The sequence below is a fragment of the Rhamphochromis sp. 'chilingali' genome, assembly GCF_963969265.1.
Source record: "Rhamphochromis sp. 'chilingali' genome assembly, chromosome: 3".
NCBI lineage: Eukaryota > Metazoa > Chordata > Actinopteri > Cichliformes > Cichlidae > Rhamphochromis > Rhamphochromis sp. 'chilingali'.
This window is the reverse complement of record NC_137931.1, coordinates 31,607,160-31,625,268: the sequence shown is the minus strand read 5'-3', so window position 1 is coordinate 31,625,268 and position 18,109 is coordinate 31,607,160. Positions and strand designations below refer to the sequence as shown.

At 38.6% G+C, this 18,109-nt stretch overlaps 1 protein-coding gene across 1 annotated transcript; it reads left to right on the top strand.

Annotated features, from left to right (window-relative positions):
* The first annotated feature begins 6,062 nt into the window (after positions 1-6,062).
* scp2b (sterol carrier protein 2b) lies at positions 6,063-17,359 on the top strand. Its single transcript, XM_080878472.1, has 5 exons — positions 6,063-6,222; positions 7,764-7,854; positions 12,661-12,790; positions 13,017-13,096; positions 16,701-17,359. Exons 1-5 carry the CDS (start codon positions 6,200-6,202, stop codon positions 16,794-16,796), a joined length of 420 nt encoding a protein of 139 aa, XP_080734598.1. The 5' UTR covers positions 6,063-6,199; the 3' UTR covers positions 16,797-17,359.
* Positions 17,360-18,109: the final 750 nt, after the last annotated feature.

Genomic DNA, 18,109 nt, shown 5'->3' with positions numbered 1-18,109 from the left:
CAGTCAGAGTATCATCAGTCTTCAATCTAGGCTACCAAACCAGCTCGGCAGGCTTCACTATTTCCCAAACCATCTTTTACTCTGGGTTTAATACAGTGCTGTGTTATTCTTTCTTCATCTCCTCACACACCTGCAACTAAACATAGTTAAACATAATCTCTTATTTTAGATACTCATTCCATGATCATTCTTTTGTCTCCTTGAAGATTGAAGTTGATTTTACAGCTCTTTTTGTCCCTATCTGTGCTGACAAAGAACAACAAGTATAATGAAAGATAATATTTTAGCTTAACTTTCCAGACACTCGAGAAAATATTAATGGCAAAGAAGATTCCATTATCTTTCAAACAGGTGTTGGGTGGTTAACTCTTTCTGTCTTTCTTGATCATATTTGTTGAATTTAATAAATAATACGGTCCTCAGCCTGACAGGAATTAATCCTCACGCTCTGAAACAACAGTGAATACTATAAAGTTACAATTTGAAGGGGCTCACAACTGCAAAATATTACAGTTTTTCTCAGTTGCTTAAACACTATAACCAATCTTTTGAACCCAAATTTCAAAACCATAATGCCACTTTCCAAAAAGCACACCTATTTCCCTGAACTATAAACACTATGCCCCTGCTTTACCACATGAGTCAGATGTGGTGAACTGTTACTACAAAACTCTACAAACAAATCCCTACATTTGTCAGTGCTTACTCCATGTGGTCACTTAGAAAGCACTAGCAGTCAATAATATTAACTCACATCAGCACAGCTTTAGCTCAATTAGCACACAATTAGCCAAGTGGAAACACTAGGAGTCGAAATGTATCACACACCAATCAGAAACTTTGATGGATAGATAAAAGGGCCAAAGCCAGTTCATTCAAGTTTAAAACAATGGATCCAAAGACATGCAAGTTGAGGAGGAGGAGGAGGAGGAGGAACAGGAACAGGAACATAATTCGCCATCGGGCTATTGTAAATGTCCCTGGTCAGCGTGGAGGGAATATCACTCTGTGCGTAGCCATCAGCCAATGAGGGGTACTCCACTGCCATGCCATTCTAGGACCCTATAACACTTCTCCTTGCTCTTCTTGATGGTCTAAGACGACATATGTTACAGCTGAACTACAGGGAACCAGCACAGCCAGAGCAGCCTCGCTACGTTGTTGTTTGGGATAATATCAGCTTCCATCGCGCTGCTATGGTTCATGACTGGTAGATAGAGAAGTTGTTTTCGGCATGGTGGTGGAAGGTGTATGACTGAGAACCTTATGTCCGTGTTCACCTTCTCCAGGCCATGGAAGAGGCCTGCCTAGACATACCAGTAGATGCATGCCAGGGGTGGATCAGGCATGCAAGAGGAGTTTACCCCCGCTGCCTGGCCAGGGCCAATATAGCCTATGATGTGGATGAGATTCTCTGGCCTGACCCAGAACACACACAGGATGCTGACGTGGAATAATATTTTTGGTGTGTGTTGTACTGTATGGTACATGGATAAAAAATGTGCCACTGTATATACATTGGTTGTGTCTTTTGTGTTCATCATGTGAAAAGGTTTTTGAGGGGAAGAACCACAAGCAACATAACTTGCCAGTTTTGGGAATATTGTTTAACATTTATTGCACCAAAGTGTAAGACTATGTTGTTGTGTGTGTGTTTTTGAGGCCTTGTGTGTGCTGTCTGTGGGCAAAGTTTGGTTTTTCAGCAAAAGTTAATAGTTTTGGGTGCAGAGCTTCATTTTTTTTTCAATATATTTTTATTGATTTTATAATTGAGCAGTATACAACAATCACCTTCAAAAGAACACAATAGAAGGTGGACGGCAAGTCAACAAGGTGGTAATACAGCATACATAAATGTTAAGATAGAGTATATTTCACTTAAGTTTATCCATCAGGCTAATGACTGGTTGCCAAATCTTATAAAACACACTCTCTCGGTTAGACAAGGTAAACCTGATTTTCTCCAGATGGAGTACATTTCCAAATTCTCTCAACCACATTTCGAAGGTAGGAGGTTTAGCAGACTTCCAGCAGAGAAGTATCAGCTTTCTAGCCACAATTGTGGTCATTGACACAACCTGCGTCTCTGTCTTGTCCCTTGCCCATCCCAGTTCACACACCCCGAACAATGCTGCAAAGGGGGTACATGGGACCTCCCTGCCAATGGCTTTGGTCAGAAAATCAAACAAATGATTCCAAAAGAGCTGTAGTTTTTGGCATTGAAAGAAAAGGTGAGATAAAGTTCCTCGACCACTCGAACACTTAACACAGAGGGCTGAAACGTTCTTATATATTTTTTCCACTTTAGTGGGAGAAAAATGCAACCTATACACAACCTTAAATTGGATCAAACAGTGTCTAGCATTTATAGAACTACAATATATATTCTTAATGCACTCTTGCCAAAGATCATCAGAAACATCCCAGAGCTTCATTTTGACCTGACAATACGATGTTTGGGAAATTGGGTGAGACATTATGGATTTGTGTTTACTGTTTTGGGAATACGAGGCATAGTTTCAAGAAATGTGTTTAAGCAATCAAGAAAAACTGTAAAAGGAAAAAAAGTAGATTAAATAATCAATTTGGTGGGTCCATAGAGTTAGTGGTTTACACCTTTGCCTGACATGCAAAGTCTCCCTGGTTGAAGGCTGGGAGGACACACAAATCCCTTGGAGATTGTGTCAGGAAGGGTACATGGTGTAAAAATCTACCAAATCAAATATGCGGCTCCATCTGCTGTAGTGACACCTTGTGAATAAGTGAGCAGCTAAAGGAAAGTTTTAGTTAAAGAAATAAAAATATTCAAGTTCATAGAATCTTTTTAACTATTAAGTTAAATTACCACAACTTTTTAGGTGATAATAATTAAGTCAGTCAAAAGTTGGAAAAGTTGGAATAATTATGGATAACTGGCTTCTAAAACAACTTTTTTTTACATACTTCAAACAGCCATTCTGTCATGGTCTGGGTAGTTTTCCACTGCATCGGCTCCTCCCCTCTGGGTGGAGTCTTTGTTGTTCCTCACCTGATGGCAATCACACCAGCAGTATTTATGACCTGCGCACACAACTAGTCTTCGCCAGATTATCTGCCAACTTTAGTCCGTTCTCAGCCTCATGTCTGTTCCTTGGTGTATCATTGTGTCTACTTGCCTTAGTTCTCTGTTTTCTCGTCAGCATCTGGAACCCACCTACCAATCCTCATCCGTACAAGCTCTCCTGGATTCTGGTATGCAGCTGCCAGTAACCTCTCCCTTTTCAAACTGCCAGTCTCTCCTGCCTGCCTCCCTGCATTGCACGTAGTACCCACCTGGACCTTTGTCTCCTGCCTCCCCCCTCCAAGCAACCTCCACCTGCAAGCACTGCCCTGGCCAGCCACAGTTTCCCCTGCCCAGTCGCTGCACCCAGTTGTCCCTGCAATCTAGTCATAGTTTTGTTATGGCCATAGTTTCTCTTGCCTCAGACGTCTAGTTTACGTTCCTTAATGCTAGTCTGAGTTTTCTGTTAGCTTCCAAGCGTTGTGAATAAAGACTTTTGTTACACCGCACTTCAAACCTCTGGTTTTGAAACTGCACTTGAGTCCATCCCATTTCCATGGGCCACTGTGCCATGACACATTCAGTATTACCTTTAAAATACATTGTATTAGGTAAAGATCAGCATTTAGTATCTGTAAAATATTTGGTGGTTTTTTTGCACCTTCTATTAGAAAAAGCCTGCATTCATACCATCTATATAACTGATGTTATATTTTAGGTAGAAGTCATCAGGACTTTATGCATCACTACATAACTTGAAATACAAGTACACACAACAAGCACAGCAAAAGGAAGGCAAATAGGAAAACGATTTTAAGAAAAACCATGAGGAATGTTCTCTTTTCCAATTAATTATTTCCTACTCAGGGGATTTTATGGGTAACTAATTTCTCAGTGTTAGTGAGACAAAGTTTTCAGTACATTCACGAATCTCTATTCAAAAATATATAAATGGTGTGTGGAGAAAAGCAAAGGTTTGATGATCTATTAATTTTCAGGACTCGTTTACCTTTAACAATTTTGCCTCAAACGATTCTTGTGGCTCTGTTGTTTTCAATCCTGATAATGTGGTGCATTAAGAAAGTAAAAAGAAGTAATAAGAACTTTGCCCACACAAGAGGGTAAAACCATGGCATTATGCGACCTTTGGACCAGTAGAGTGCAGTGTTTTCCTGTTCAGTGATTTTGTGGTTGGAGCTCAACCTCCGCTACACACATCAGCTGCAGAAAAAAAACAGCTCGCTGAAGTGTACCAGCAGCATCGGCTGGCTTCCCATGGCGCTGAGCCCGTATTTGTGATAAGTGAGGGAGTGATCAAGCCAGCATGAGTTAGATGGTTGGCCGTGAGCCCTCTGCTGCTATCTGAAGCCCACCCAGCCAGGCACCCGGCCTCCCTATGTGCTTCTCTACAAAAGCAGACAGGGTTATAGTTCACTGGGTCTCCATTAGACTGATGAGATTTTCAGATGTTTGCCTCATTCTGCTCTGCCTCACTACAGAGCCTACAGCAAAATATATAACATATATATTGCTAATTGTCTGACATCCAGCAGTCATCAAGCACCATATAAATAAGTCAGATCTGAAACTGCCTACCTGACCCCAGCTCAACGGATTTTATTTGTACAATAACTTTAGTATATTTGTAATGTAATAAGCTATGTATGTATATATCTATATCTATCTATCTATCTATCTATCTATCTATCTATCTATATATATATATATATATATATATATATATATATATATATATATATATATATATGTTCTGTTTCTGTGCGAGTTAAAGATGCTCTTGATAGGAAAATATTGGGTCTGCTTTTGCACAAAACCTATGCTGTGAAATAACAGAAACATTTCCACTCAAATCCTTTTGAAGGGGTCTTTTAAACTGTAAAGCAACCACTGAAAATACTTTTTTAAATTAATGCAAATGTTTCATCACCAATAATAACAGGCTAACAGGTTAAACTAAGAAGATAATAATGACATAAAAGAGCTTCAGCAGAAACATTAATTGACATTAATGAATCTGTAATTATGTATATGATTACACACAACACGTTTATGTATGTACTTTCAGTATATGTCCCACAAAAGAAAATTAGTTTAGCAGCAGGGGCAACAAGGACGACAGACACATACCCAGTGAGTGCACAACAATAAAATAAAGTCCCAATAAATAAAAATAAAAACAATAAAATGAGAATAAAAGCAACAACAGTAAAAAGCCACAAAATGGCTATTTGCCATTAAGAAGACAGGTTGCAGTACGAATAAAAGAAACCTGGAGTCTTTTGGTCCTACTGATATCCCTACTCTAAAATGACAGCCAGAGGGCAAAGAGTCAAACTCACTGCGGAGTGGGTAGTTCAAACAATGAATAATAGAAGGAACCTCCCTCAGTACATGCTTGTTATAAAAAGTCAAAAGCCTGTCTTGCCAATCACCTGAGATTTTGCTGGCAATTTTTGCCAGAAGTCCTAACAAACTCTTGTTTTTCAGAATCATATTACCAAATCAAGCAACAATGCAAAAGGATAAAACAGATTCAATAAAACTTCAGTAAAACAAAGACAGTAAAGACAACAGAGTATAAATAATACGCACTTAATCACTATGCAAAACATTCATTTGAACATAAATGTGTAAACTCTTGTGCTCTGGCGTTTCTTTCAGTATGAAAATAATTGTCAACCTATTTTTTTTTTTACACTAAATGTATTTTATCTTTAAATAATCTTATTTTCTGTGGGTCCCTGTACCTGGTCATACAAAGGTACAGAGCCTGAATTACTGATTAATAACGCCTGCTTTTATATACGGTTATATTTAAATAGCTGGTATGAATAAATTTAGTGGATCAGGTTACTAATTGTAAAAAAAAAAATCTCTGTAATTTAACCCTACGGATCTGTTTAAGAAAATTATCTGAACAAGCACATGTAAACTAGATGTTACTAAGTGAATCCATAGGACAGTCAGCTAATCTGGTTTATCTGACATCGACAGGTCGAGTCTGAATATCCGGGAAAGTGCAAGAAACGAGGAAGTGCAGCCGTTAAGCTAATAGCAGGTGAAGTGCAAGCAACATCACTCCTTCTGCTGCTTCCACACATACCGAGGAGCTGTTTGTTCACCTACACTCACAGCAAAATGCCCGAATTACAGAGACCGAGGTGAGAAAAGCACAGCTTGCACTGTTTAACTACGGCACGTTTCTGAGCTCACCGTTTGCTGTCCTGGTTAGCTGAAAAACAGGTTAAATGTCAAATATTGCAACAACGTTAGCTCTTTTGGTTTTTTCATACAAGATTCCGGTTGGCATGTTAAATATCTCAGCTGCTGAGGAGCTGTTTGAGGGTCATCACACGGTGGCATCCCTGCTTGTTCTTTGTGTAAATGTCAAGCTGGATGTCATGTGGAGTTGCTGCCTGAATCCTGACTAACAGGTTAGACAGAGGTGTCACATATGCGGCCCTGGCTCTGGGCTCTGGTCCTGTAGGTAATTTTTAGGTATCTCAGGTTGTTCATTATTTGTTTTTGTAAATGGATGGTTCACAACGGGAGAATTTTTAGGATGTACTTGTCTTTCCTTGCATAAAAAAGAAAACTACATTATTATCTATTAAATTAGGCTGCACACTGGCCATTAATTAAAGTGAGTTTGACACTCCTACATTAGATTTGTATAAAAATGTGATAATTTATTTATAAGGCATGCTTGAAAATCCATCTTACAAAATGCCTCCAGAGGCAACAAAATACCAGATACCAAAAATTCGCTAGCATGCTCTACCAAAATAGTGCTTTGTTGTGTATCTGACAGACGAACCCTGCGATCAACAAGTCCTGAACAAAAATTTGTCGCAGAGTGAACACTGAACTGTTTAATCAGTGTTTTAGTAAACATGTACCATGGCATTAATGAGCCATTGATAAAGCTCTATCGTTGTGTTTAAAGTTGCCAACCTGTGACACGGTGTTTATTGACTATTCTTTATGTCCTGGAGTTTTGTGTGTCTCAGTTATTTTTACATCAGGGCTTCAAAATAGCTGCACAATTAAATACACAGTGGTGTTTTCAAGTAGGGCTGTGTCGTATCATATCATCTGTGATAATACCAGTGTAAAATTTTACGTGATATATAAAAGTGTTACATTGGAATGTTATTGTTATTGGGGTGCCACATGTTTAATGCCCCTATCGCTCACAACAGTGAGACAAGCCCATACGTTTCTGACAGTTAGAGTCAGAAATGGAGTTACCTGAACAACCTCCAACCAACAACAGTGCTATGCAAAGTATGCAAGATAACTGTTCCTGCTAAATGTGGAACTAACAAATATGTTTTACAAGTTGGGGCAACAACACTAGCAGCTGGTGATTTGCCACCCAAATGTAAACAAATGATCCAACCAAGCATCGCTGGAACACTGACTAGTTACACTTCATACGGTAGGAAGAGCAAACGGTGGTTGGAAATCCACGGTTGCTCGGTGGAAAAGCGAATCTTTAAGCAGCGGGTTAAAAAGCTCAACTCAGAATACATGTGCCCAGGTGGAAAATGGTTTTCAGTTTTAGTATGCGATAGTAGTGTCCAAACTACTGAAGAGTTACAAGTTTAAGTTACTTTAGGTACTTTAGGCAGTGTTTTCATTCTTTTCTTTTTATCTCTAACATCACCTTCCTATTCTTATTTGTCTTCATCATCTGAAGGATTCAAGCTATTGACACTAGCGCAAGTGATGGACTGGAGGGGTTCAAGGCGCATGCTGTGTTCCAGGAAATTGACAAGAAACTGCAGGAGGTATTTATGTTACCTACATGAATGGGACTTGATATGCGCATTTCCAGCTCCATAGTTTTATTTGTAGACTTTTGCTCCTTTGATTAATATTTTCCATGCCTTTTCAGTGAAAATAAATAAATAAGTATGTATAATAAAAAACACATTAGGTCTTTTAATAATATGTATTATGATTTGGTCTTTGCTTAAAAAACGAAACACAATAATTTTGTAAAAGATTTTAATAAATACTTGAATCCACCTATCCAAGCATTTACAGTTCTCCTAGGCTTGTGTTCATATAGCTACACAGGCTTTTAGCCTTATGGTGGCACATCAGGATCCGTTCCCAAACTATCATTTTATAACACAAAAAAATAATATCAAGCTTATGGTGACTCAATCAGACAAATGGTTTCCATCAAAACTCTGTTTTTAAGCAGTTACCTTTAGTTGACCTCAATCATACAGATTCATCTCAAGCTCGCCAGCAGTGCTCTCTACATAATGAGTGGGATTTGTCATCAATGAGGAAATGGCAGCAAAGTTTAGTGTAATATCTCTGAAAACTGATCAGACAAACAGACTTGAGTTTTTAGCTTGGGAGCTTATCTTTATCTTATCAGAGGGAATTTGTTCTACTTTTGTATTTTCATATTAGTTCAATGTTTTTCTTTCTTTTTTTTGTTTCTACTCAAATCCAAGTTTTGGGCAGATTAAGGATGAACTAGGTTATGTAATACTTTTGTCGCTGACCTGTGTTGGGCTGCAGAGTGTACTCCACAAACACCTGAGTAAACGGTGCACCCGGCAGATTTAAGGCTGTTTACATTTTGTTTCCCACCAAAACCCGTCGTGTGTCTTCTACGCCCCAGAAATGTTGACTGCATTGGCTTATCTGAAAAGCTGTTTCCTTTCATATTTTATTTGCATTATTTCCATTTATGTTTTTATTGCTAGCTGTATCAGTTTGATGATTAATTGCTGCTTTCCTTGGCACCTTAATGCCACAAAACACAGAAAATGGGGAAGCTCTTTCAGGCCCCAAGTCTGTAGCTCACAGACTAATCATACTGCAGGAGCATGCGACCATGCTGCTTCAGTTCAAAGCAGATTTAATAATACAAAAACAATTATAGGAGGCCAAAACAAACAAAAGAAGAAGGCCTTGAACCAAACCACAGAGTGAGTTATCAAATTTAGGCTTCTTCTTTAAGACTGAAGCCAGTCACCTAATGCCCATGCACTAGAAAACTATAAAAACACTTATAAAAGACTAAAGTCTAGAACCCTTTCACATCTAAAGATGATGTGAAAGACTTATTTTTAGCAACAACTGGAATCTTGAAGATCTCTGTTTACATTACTTCAACTAGATTACCTTTCAGATAATTTCCTGTCATGTTACAGCTGGAAATTTACAAGAACAGCTGTTGAATAAAAGGGTTTTTGGCAATAACTGTGTGTGCAATAAAAAACAGCCCAAAAGAAAAAAATGTCAGAATGTGGACACAATGCTGTGTGGGGAAATGAAAACGATCTGTTGGCTATTGAAAGTGTTTATGTGATTTAATGTTAAACTTTGCATGAGCCAAGAAGGGAAAACGTTTATGGATTATGATTAATACTTGGTTTTTGTTGGAATGTCAGGAATGAGGGAAGAAATGACAAAAAATGACAAAATGAAAATTGCCTGTGAAACTTAAATTGTTGAAAAGCTGTTTGCTTTGAGACTGACAGCTCTATTGAAAGCAAAAACTGAAAATGGGGCAGCAGGTAATTACCGAAACAACTAATTAATAATAAAGAACTACTGAAAAACAAGTGAAGACAGCCACTCCAGCCTCCCTGTGGCTTTATGTAAGTGCAATTCATCCTCCACAGCCAATCAACACTAAGAAAGCAGGACGAGAGGAATGTAGTTGGCTAATGAAGAATAATTATCAAACATACCCAGTGATTAAAAGCAAAACTCCACAACAATAATACTAATGATAAAAACTCTACAGGATGCTTTCTCATTTAAAGCACTTTTATTGTGTTCTCTTACATGTGTATACCTCTGGGCGTTCACATTTAGCAAACATAGTTTATTTTAACATTTGAGCCTCTTTATGAGCTAAACAAGAAGAGAATCACCTGCCAAAAACTGAGAGGTACCACACGAAGCTACAAATATCTCTGTCATAGTTTTACGTTAATCAGAACACACGAAGTCTTATTTTTTATATGTTCATTAGATGACCGATGTTAGAATCCAGACACTATTATTTTATTTCCTACAAAGGCATTAATTAAATTAAATTCAATTAAAGATAATGATGGGCATAAGAATTAAGAAATGAAAGGGTGCCCCTTAGGGCTGTGCGATATGACCAAAATCTCATATCCCGATATAAGACATCTATCGTCCCGATAACGATATAAATCACAAAAATGTAACATTTTCTGTAAATTCTGTGAATCTCGGGCAGCTCGACTTGTGTGAAGTGTTTCCAGCTAGGCGTCGTGTACCTGGAGTCGAGTGTTTTAACTCAGCGGTCCTCAACCCCCGGGCCTCGGACCGGTACCGGTCCGTGAGTCGTTTGGTACCGGGCCGCGAGAGTTGAGGCTCAGGTGTGAAATGTATGGTTTTCAGGGTTTTTATCGGTTTTCAGCATTATTTTGTTATCGTTTTTATCGTTAACTCTGCTTTCCTGGGTCTTTTCACGTGTGTTATGAATAAATCTTATTTTTTTCGGTACCGGTACTAGTTTTATTTTGTTGTATTTATCCGCGACACCTTAAAGGCCGGTCCGTGAAAATATTGTCGGGCATAAATCGGTCCGTGGCGCAAAAAAGGTTGGGGACCGCTGTTTTAACTGATGCGTGAAACTATATATTTTTAGATATAAGTTGTAACTGCCGCCGTTTTCTTTGTGAGTATTTAATACACGGCGTGCTGCGGGGAAAAGCCTGTTCTAATGTTTGAGTCTAAGGTTTATTTTTTTAGCACCTGACGGCTCTTTTTTTGCTTCTCATCTGTCAGTACTCTGCATACTATTTCATGTGATTCAGTTTATTTTGAAAAGTCTCAACAGGATCTTGAGCTTTATTGTGAAAGATTTATGTGGAAAATAAACAAGCGGACATGCGATGGTTTTACCATCGTTGTTGCTAACGACAAGGCATAAAAACAGTCGCTTGTCCGTAGTGTGGTTATATTAAATATAAGAGACAGAGAGAACTGTAAGAAATGAATATAGCCACTACAGTGTCCATCAAAACGATGAAAAAATATTGCCGTAAACAGTTTATTTTGTGACACCACGAAACAAACGATAGCGTAAAATGAAACTATAGACGTTTTTATATCGTCATCCGATATATATCGTTATATCGAACAGCCCTAGTGCCCCTGTGCATTCACTCCTCACATTTCTTCCGCTGATGGCCAGCAGGGCACAGCAACTCCTCTAGTTGCCAAAAGAACCTGGATAACAGAGGTTTTTGAGAAACGAACCTTTCTTCTCAGTTGATTCATAGCCATTAAATGGCTTTCCTTACCAATTTTATGGTCTTAGTTACTAGTTTATGTCCTTAATTAATGCTCATTTTGTAAAGTATGGCCTTATTTAGTGTAAAAAAAAAAAGATTTAAGCAGGATATCCTTTAAGTTATGGCTACATTTTAATTGACAAAGCTCTACCATACAAGGGTGCCTGGGGTGTCTGCTCCACCCATGGTGGATCATGCTTTATGAAAAACATGATAGGACTTTACAAAGTCCAACTTTTTTACACATGCATGCACACAAACACACATCCGCTCAAAAGGTTTGCTGCTCGTGATCAAATACTTTATTTACAATACCTAACTTTGCTCATTATGTTGCTTTTAGTTGTGAATGAACTGTAAGCAGATATTATATATGAAATTAGCTGATTTCTCTTTAGAGAGTGGCAGCAGCAAACAGGACAGCAGGCAGGATGACGAGTTTATGAAAAAGTTGCAATGGGCTTGGACTCATCCAAGGTTAAGAACCACTGCGTTGTAGAATCAGAACTTTGCTTTAGAACTAAATTTAATGGATTATCCATCTCCATTTAAAAAAGGATGGTTTTCTTGAATGGTAATTGGTGACAATGATTCATCTAACTCAGGGGTGTCGAACTCCAGGCTTTAGGGGCCGGTGTCCTGCATGTTTTAGATCTCACCCTGGGTTAACACACCTGAATCAAATGATTAGTTCATTTTCAGGCCTCTGGAGAACTTCAAGACATGTTGAGGAGGTCATTTAGCCATTTAAATCAGCTGTGTTGGATCAAGGACACATCTAAAACCTGCAGGACACCGGCCCTCGAGCCTGGAGTTCGACACCCCTGATCTGTTTCAAAATTGTATAAATATTCAAAATGTTTAATTTCAAATAAAGCCTCATAGTCTTTATCATTTTATAGATTTTCAGTTCCTGTGCACATTTAGCTCAAATGTAAATGTAGCCCACTCTCTTGGCTGCACCTACAGTTACCAAATCCTGAACTGGAGTTGGGCAGATTTTCCACTGGTTTTTTTTTTTTTCCCTTCACTATCTGAATATTTTCAGTAGTTTTTCTGCCATTACCTGAAACTCTAAAGAAAATAACACATGGCTTGTCAGGCTGAGCATAAGATGAGTGAATGTAGGCAGTAAAACATGTTCTTTTAAAAACTGACAACTTTATGTGGAACATTTTGTTACTGCACTGAATTTGCAAAACTTGTGAAATATTTTTGATATATTTTTCCTTCAGTCACATGTAGTGGAAACTGTTTTTGGTTTAAGGTATGTGAAATGTCTTTGTACAGGATGGGGAGCAGTTTGTGAAAAAGATTGGTGGAGTGTTTGCCTTCAAAGTAAAGGACGGCCCAAGTGGAAAGGAGGCAACTTGGTTTGTGGACGTGAAAAACGGCAAAGGCTGCGTTCACAATGATACTGGTGAGAAAGCTGAGCGGCTGTGTGAGCATGATTTAAAGTCTTCCAGTCTTCTTGTATCCAATATAATGGATTCACGAATGACCCCTCGGTCCCATTTTCGGTGTTAAAATATCTCTGTCTCTTGAGGGTTAAACTGCTCCCATTCTTTTCAGTCAGTGAGCAAAAACCTCTGAGCTGTAACATGTTTTTTTAAACTTAGCTCGGTTTCTGTGTCTCTGCCCTGCAGATAAGGAAGCCGATTGCACCATTTCTATGTCAGACGCAGACTTGTTGGCCTTGATGACTGGGAAAATGAACCCACAAACTGTGAGTATTCAGTGTTGGTACGGCCTGGAGGCTAAACTGTGAAGTGCTATAAGTGCTGTCCATTTACCATTTTCCCTTCGGTCTGTTGATACTGCAGCTGAAGTTGATTCAGTGAACTCTTTTCTTTCCATAAAGTACCAAAAAAACCCAACCAAACAAAAACATCTTAGTCTCCTTAAATGTGCCAGTTGACTAGCTGACAGCGATCTTGAGCCATTTCAGTCAAAAAACCTTAAACTAAAGACATTTCCGGTACTATTTTATTTAATTTTGTACAAGCATGCAGTATTTGTTTTTCTCAAGTCTCATTTTTGGCTAATAAAAGTGTAACACTTACTAATAACTGATTTAGAAACATATTGAATGATTTGTGTGAGAAGGAAAGGCACTATCATATACTCTTTTAGATTTCTGTATAGGCGTTAGTTGATAAGTCTGACATGGTGTTACCATGTTTATGTATCCACTTATGTCCCTCTGCCATGAGTTCTCCAGTTGGCTGGCAAGGTCCTACATTACCCACAAATACTTAGGATGTCTAGTGTGAGTTTCCCACAGCTTTCCAAAAAACATTTTTACAACATTCATTTTATATGTTTTTCAGCCTGACTTAAAGTAAACAGCTATTAGCCACCTGGAACGGACATTTCTGCTGAGCTGCCAACTGAGAAAAAAAGGTTTTTCCTCCAAGGAGTCGAACCCGCTGTTGCCAGTCTTGGAAAAAGTCCGTTTGTTCATAGATGAGCTTAATTTCAGCTGTGGAACTGTGAATGAGGAGTTTGCTGTTTTGATAAACATTGTTGTCCTGGAGATTGTCTCACACCTTTGAAAAAATTAACTGGAAAAAAAGACCAAGACCAGCTGGACCAAAGCTCTGCATGTTCTCAGTCATTTGAGTTGCTGGATGTCTTGTTAGCTGTGGCCTCTCCAGCACGGCCTCAGCATGTGAAAAAACCAACGTGCCCTGATGAATGTGCAGGGCGTCAGGCAAATACTCCCAGATGAAGATCAGTAATACAACAAATTTTAATGTTTACTTAAGTCAGACTTGTACTTTAATTTACTTAAATTTAGCTCAGATCCTTATTTGTTTGTGATGGTGGATTTAAAAATTGTAGTGTAGGAGCTGTTAACGTTTTTGGCATTGTGAGAGAGCCGCTGCTTTAAGACGTATACTGAATCTGCTTATCCATCTCTTTAGTGTTACATCCTTCTTCTTAGTTTCTCAATCCTCTGTCTGAAACAAGCTGTTTTAGCTATCCTCCTTTTACAGGATGGTTCTTTTGTTTGCCTGCACTACACAAACAAAGACTGAACAGCAGAGCTGTGGGGCATCTTTGCCTGCGATCACTATATTAGGTCCGCTCTGTGGTATCATATAGATACAAAAGTAGGAAACACTATGACACTGGGCGTTTTGTGGACTTTGAAGTAGGAGCCTTTGGCTCACACGGACTACATTCACATTCACTGTCCTCATTAGTTGAAATGTACAGAAGATAAGAAACAACGTAATAAGTTACCTTTTAGCTTTAGCTCTTTCCAAGTATTCTGTGAATTGCGAAACTAACCCTGGAAAGCATTTACCCCTGATATGGAACCACTTTACTGGTACAACAAATGTTTAATAAGTCAATTACACTGGTTTTTAGTAACTAAGATTACAAACTGGGAACCTTTTTAAAAACTAAACCATACTTAAAGATATTTGTATTTTGCAGAAACAAGAGTGAGAGGGGTCGAGAGCCACATATCACAAAATGAACCAATCTTTTTTTCATTAGATTTGTCTGAAAATAAATATGGTGGCTCTTTTGCACCTTCAAGCTAAATATATATACAGTTTTAACCTTTTATGATTCGACATTTGACTTATCAGCTCCTCGTTGTTTTCCATGCAGGAAATGCATTTGAATTATTATTACATGTGAAAGCACTATATTAAGGTAGCACTCAGGTCAATTTACACTAAAAAAATGTCATCCAGAGACAACTACCATCAGCTCACAGCCATTTGCAGTGATTGCATGTACTGTGAGGTCCTAGAAAAGCCACTTCTGCACTGTGTGTCTGCCTCTTCCTCTCTGATTTTCCTGTGTGACATTAAAAAAAGGATGGGAGAAAAACATCTAGTTTCCCCTCAAATCTGAACTCCTTTTGCCATAAGGGCAAATGCTGAACTGCTCTCGAGTCTCTTTGGCACATTGATCTGACGTCACTGGCATTGAGTGCATCCTGTTCCACCTTACTGCAGTTACTACCCATCCTACAGCTTTTCATTTCACTTTATTTTATTTTATTGTGCGTTTTACTTTACCTCACTATATCTTTACTAGTTTATCTGTTGTGTCTATTTCAGAGTCGACTCTGTATTTCAGCTTCTGTTTTCTTTCTTTATTTTACATATTTACTTATTTAATCTATGTATGTATTTTATTTATTTAGTTGCGAGTGTTCTTCAATTTTTATAATTCAGTCAGCTAACCAGTTATAACAGACATAATGTCTGAGTAACTGGTGCGTACAATGGGGTTTCACAGGGCAGTCCCACTGGAAACACTGGTAACCGCTCTGCAACCTTCTCCAGCTTTTATTATAATACTAATAATAATGTGCACAACTCAGCGATCCTGAATTGTCGTTTTTAAACTCTGGTGGAGGTCTTGCAGGAGTCCCATACTCCCCCATGTACGGTATTGGTCCGCATTGGCTGAAATGAACAGGAGAGATGTTGAAATCCAGCTCGAAGGACCAAGCTGTTTAAAAAATAAAATAAAATCCCTTATGAAGTGAGACACAGAGCAGCGAGTTCCAACGCATTTATTTACTTGCAAGGAAGCAAAAGCATACGTGATGAATATCTATGCAAGTGCTCGCCGGGGCAAGTTTAATTTATTAACTTCTTCCAACGTTATCCTGGGAACAGATATGTGTGTGACGCTCTTACAGGGAAACAGTTACATGATGCACAAGTACATGATTCTAACCCTGCTTTGGATAACAGATAGCATAGAAGCCACAACAAGGCCTGAGAAAAGGAAGATTAGAGGGACGGAGAGGGAGAGATGCATTCCTACAGATTACCAAAAGGAGTGTTGCACAGCTTTAATAATTTAATACGTTTTCTATTGATCACAAAAGGATAGCAATGCAGGCTCCAGCAGTGTGTTTTCCACAGATTAGATCCCCAGTTATTTGGATACCTGCATTGTTTTTTGGTTTTTTTTGAACAAATAAAAAACCCTCAGTTTCCCCATTTCTGCTGTAAACTTACATGAATGACTTATTTTTATTTCCTTGAGAAAATATTTATCTCTAAAATGGTCACGTTTTTACATCACTCGCCTGATTTTTACCTTCTCACATCACAAATATTCATTTCTCCTTCATACGCCTGTGTGCTCTGGAGTTTCCTGACCTTTCATAAGCTGTTGTTGCCGTTGTCCCACTTTTTCTCGGGTTGAGTTAATCTCTCATGGTAACTCTTTAAAGCCAGCAGCATGTATTTCTCTCCTACACTGAATGAACCATGCTTCTGATTCCCAACCATCTGATGCTTTTATATTACAGTGTATTACACTCTCGCTCTCGCTCTGATTCACAGGCATTTTTCCAGGGCAAGCTGAAGATCACAGGAAACATGGGTCTGGCTATGAAGCTACAAAACCTGCAGCTGCAGCCGGGCAAAGCCAAGCTGTAGTCGAGATGCTGGAAAGAGAACAGAGATAAACCACGAGGAATTCAACCGCAAGCCTGGTTTCAGATAAATGTTAAAAATTCTCATCACTGGACTAAAACACTCTTCCTTTTAGTGACCTCACTGACCAAACACTGGGATTAGTAAGCAGACAGGCCAATCTAACTGGAGAACGACATAGATGGAGAGATAATTATTTCTCTAATTTAGTCCCTGCCTGCAGCGATACTGTTAGTCCAACGTAGTAGAGACAGGTACCTCCCTACTTTGTGATACTAATTCAGTTCTTGTCCAATTTTTCTGTAATCTTCCCTGCTAATGAAATCTTTCAGTGTAATATGTCTAGAAATGTTTGAAGAGTAGAGCAGATTGGTGTATTATTCTTCATAATAATGGATTGAACAGTCAAAGTGCCTCCTCATCTCAGATTATGGTTTCTAGGCAGAAATGTAGTATTTTTTTTTTAAGTCTGCCTAACTAATACTAATACAAAATACATATTCTGCTCTTCTCTTATTGTATGAATCTCTAAAATATTTCTACAGAATAAACGTGTCTTTCCTGGGGATCGTGATTTTCATTTTTCACGGTCTGGGTGTATTTGGCGCATGATTCCTGCAAGTAACTCGAGGTCTCTTTAAATTTTGCTGATAAAAAAAGCACAGAGCAACTTGGAATATAAAACAAGACTGAATGAACAACATGATGTTCCTTCTTTTATGTTCAAATGGGAATGTTGAGTTTCTGGATGTTAAAATGGAAACAGTGGCCATGCTCCAGTGTTTCTGCAGTGAAAAGAGGCTGACGTTAAAGTCTCCTGACACAGTTTCGGGGTGCTATCTGAGGTTATATCAGTGTGACTGTGCAAAATAATGTCCCACTGTTACACGGTACTTTGATGTCAATGTCGGTCGTGTGCCCTTTGAAGGGCCCTGTACTTTTCCAGTGCTGCAGCAACCCGGTTCCAGACTGCCACGCTGTATTTTTTCCTTTGTAGATGGATGAGCGTGGCTGAAAGACAAATCTGTTAACTAGCTCTGACCCAGATTCCACTGCAGCTTTGGCTTGGCTCGTGTAGTTTTCAGGTCTTACTCTGCAGTCACACTGGGGTTATTTCATTGGTCAGTAATGATTGCTTTTAGAGAATGTCGTTTCTTCTGTTGTGTTACAGTGAAGAAATTGAGACATTTTAGACTATTTGCAAACATTTATGTAAATTAAAGGCCTAATTAATGTGAATAAAATGATAAAGAAAATTCTTGCTAAAAGAAGAGAGGAAAGTTACGACGCACTTTACCAGCTTACAAAGAAAGGTG

Coding starts and splice junctions, on each gene's coding strand:
- scp2b (XM_080878472.1), top strand. CDS start 6,200: ATGCCCGAATTACAGAGACCGAG. Junction 12,791..13,016: donor CTGCGTTCACAATGATACTG/GTGAGAAAGCTG, acceptor TCTGCCCTGCAG/ATAAGGAAGCCGATTGCACC. Junction 13,097..16,700: donor GGAAAATGAACCCACAAACT/GTGAGTATTCAG, acceptor TCTGATTCACAG/GCATTTTTCCAGGGCAAGCT.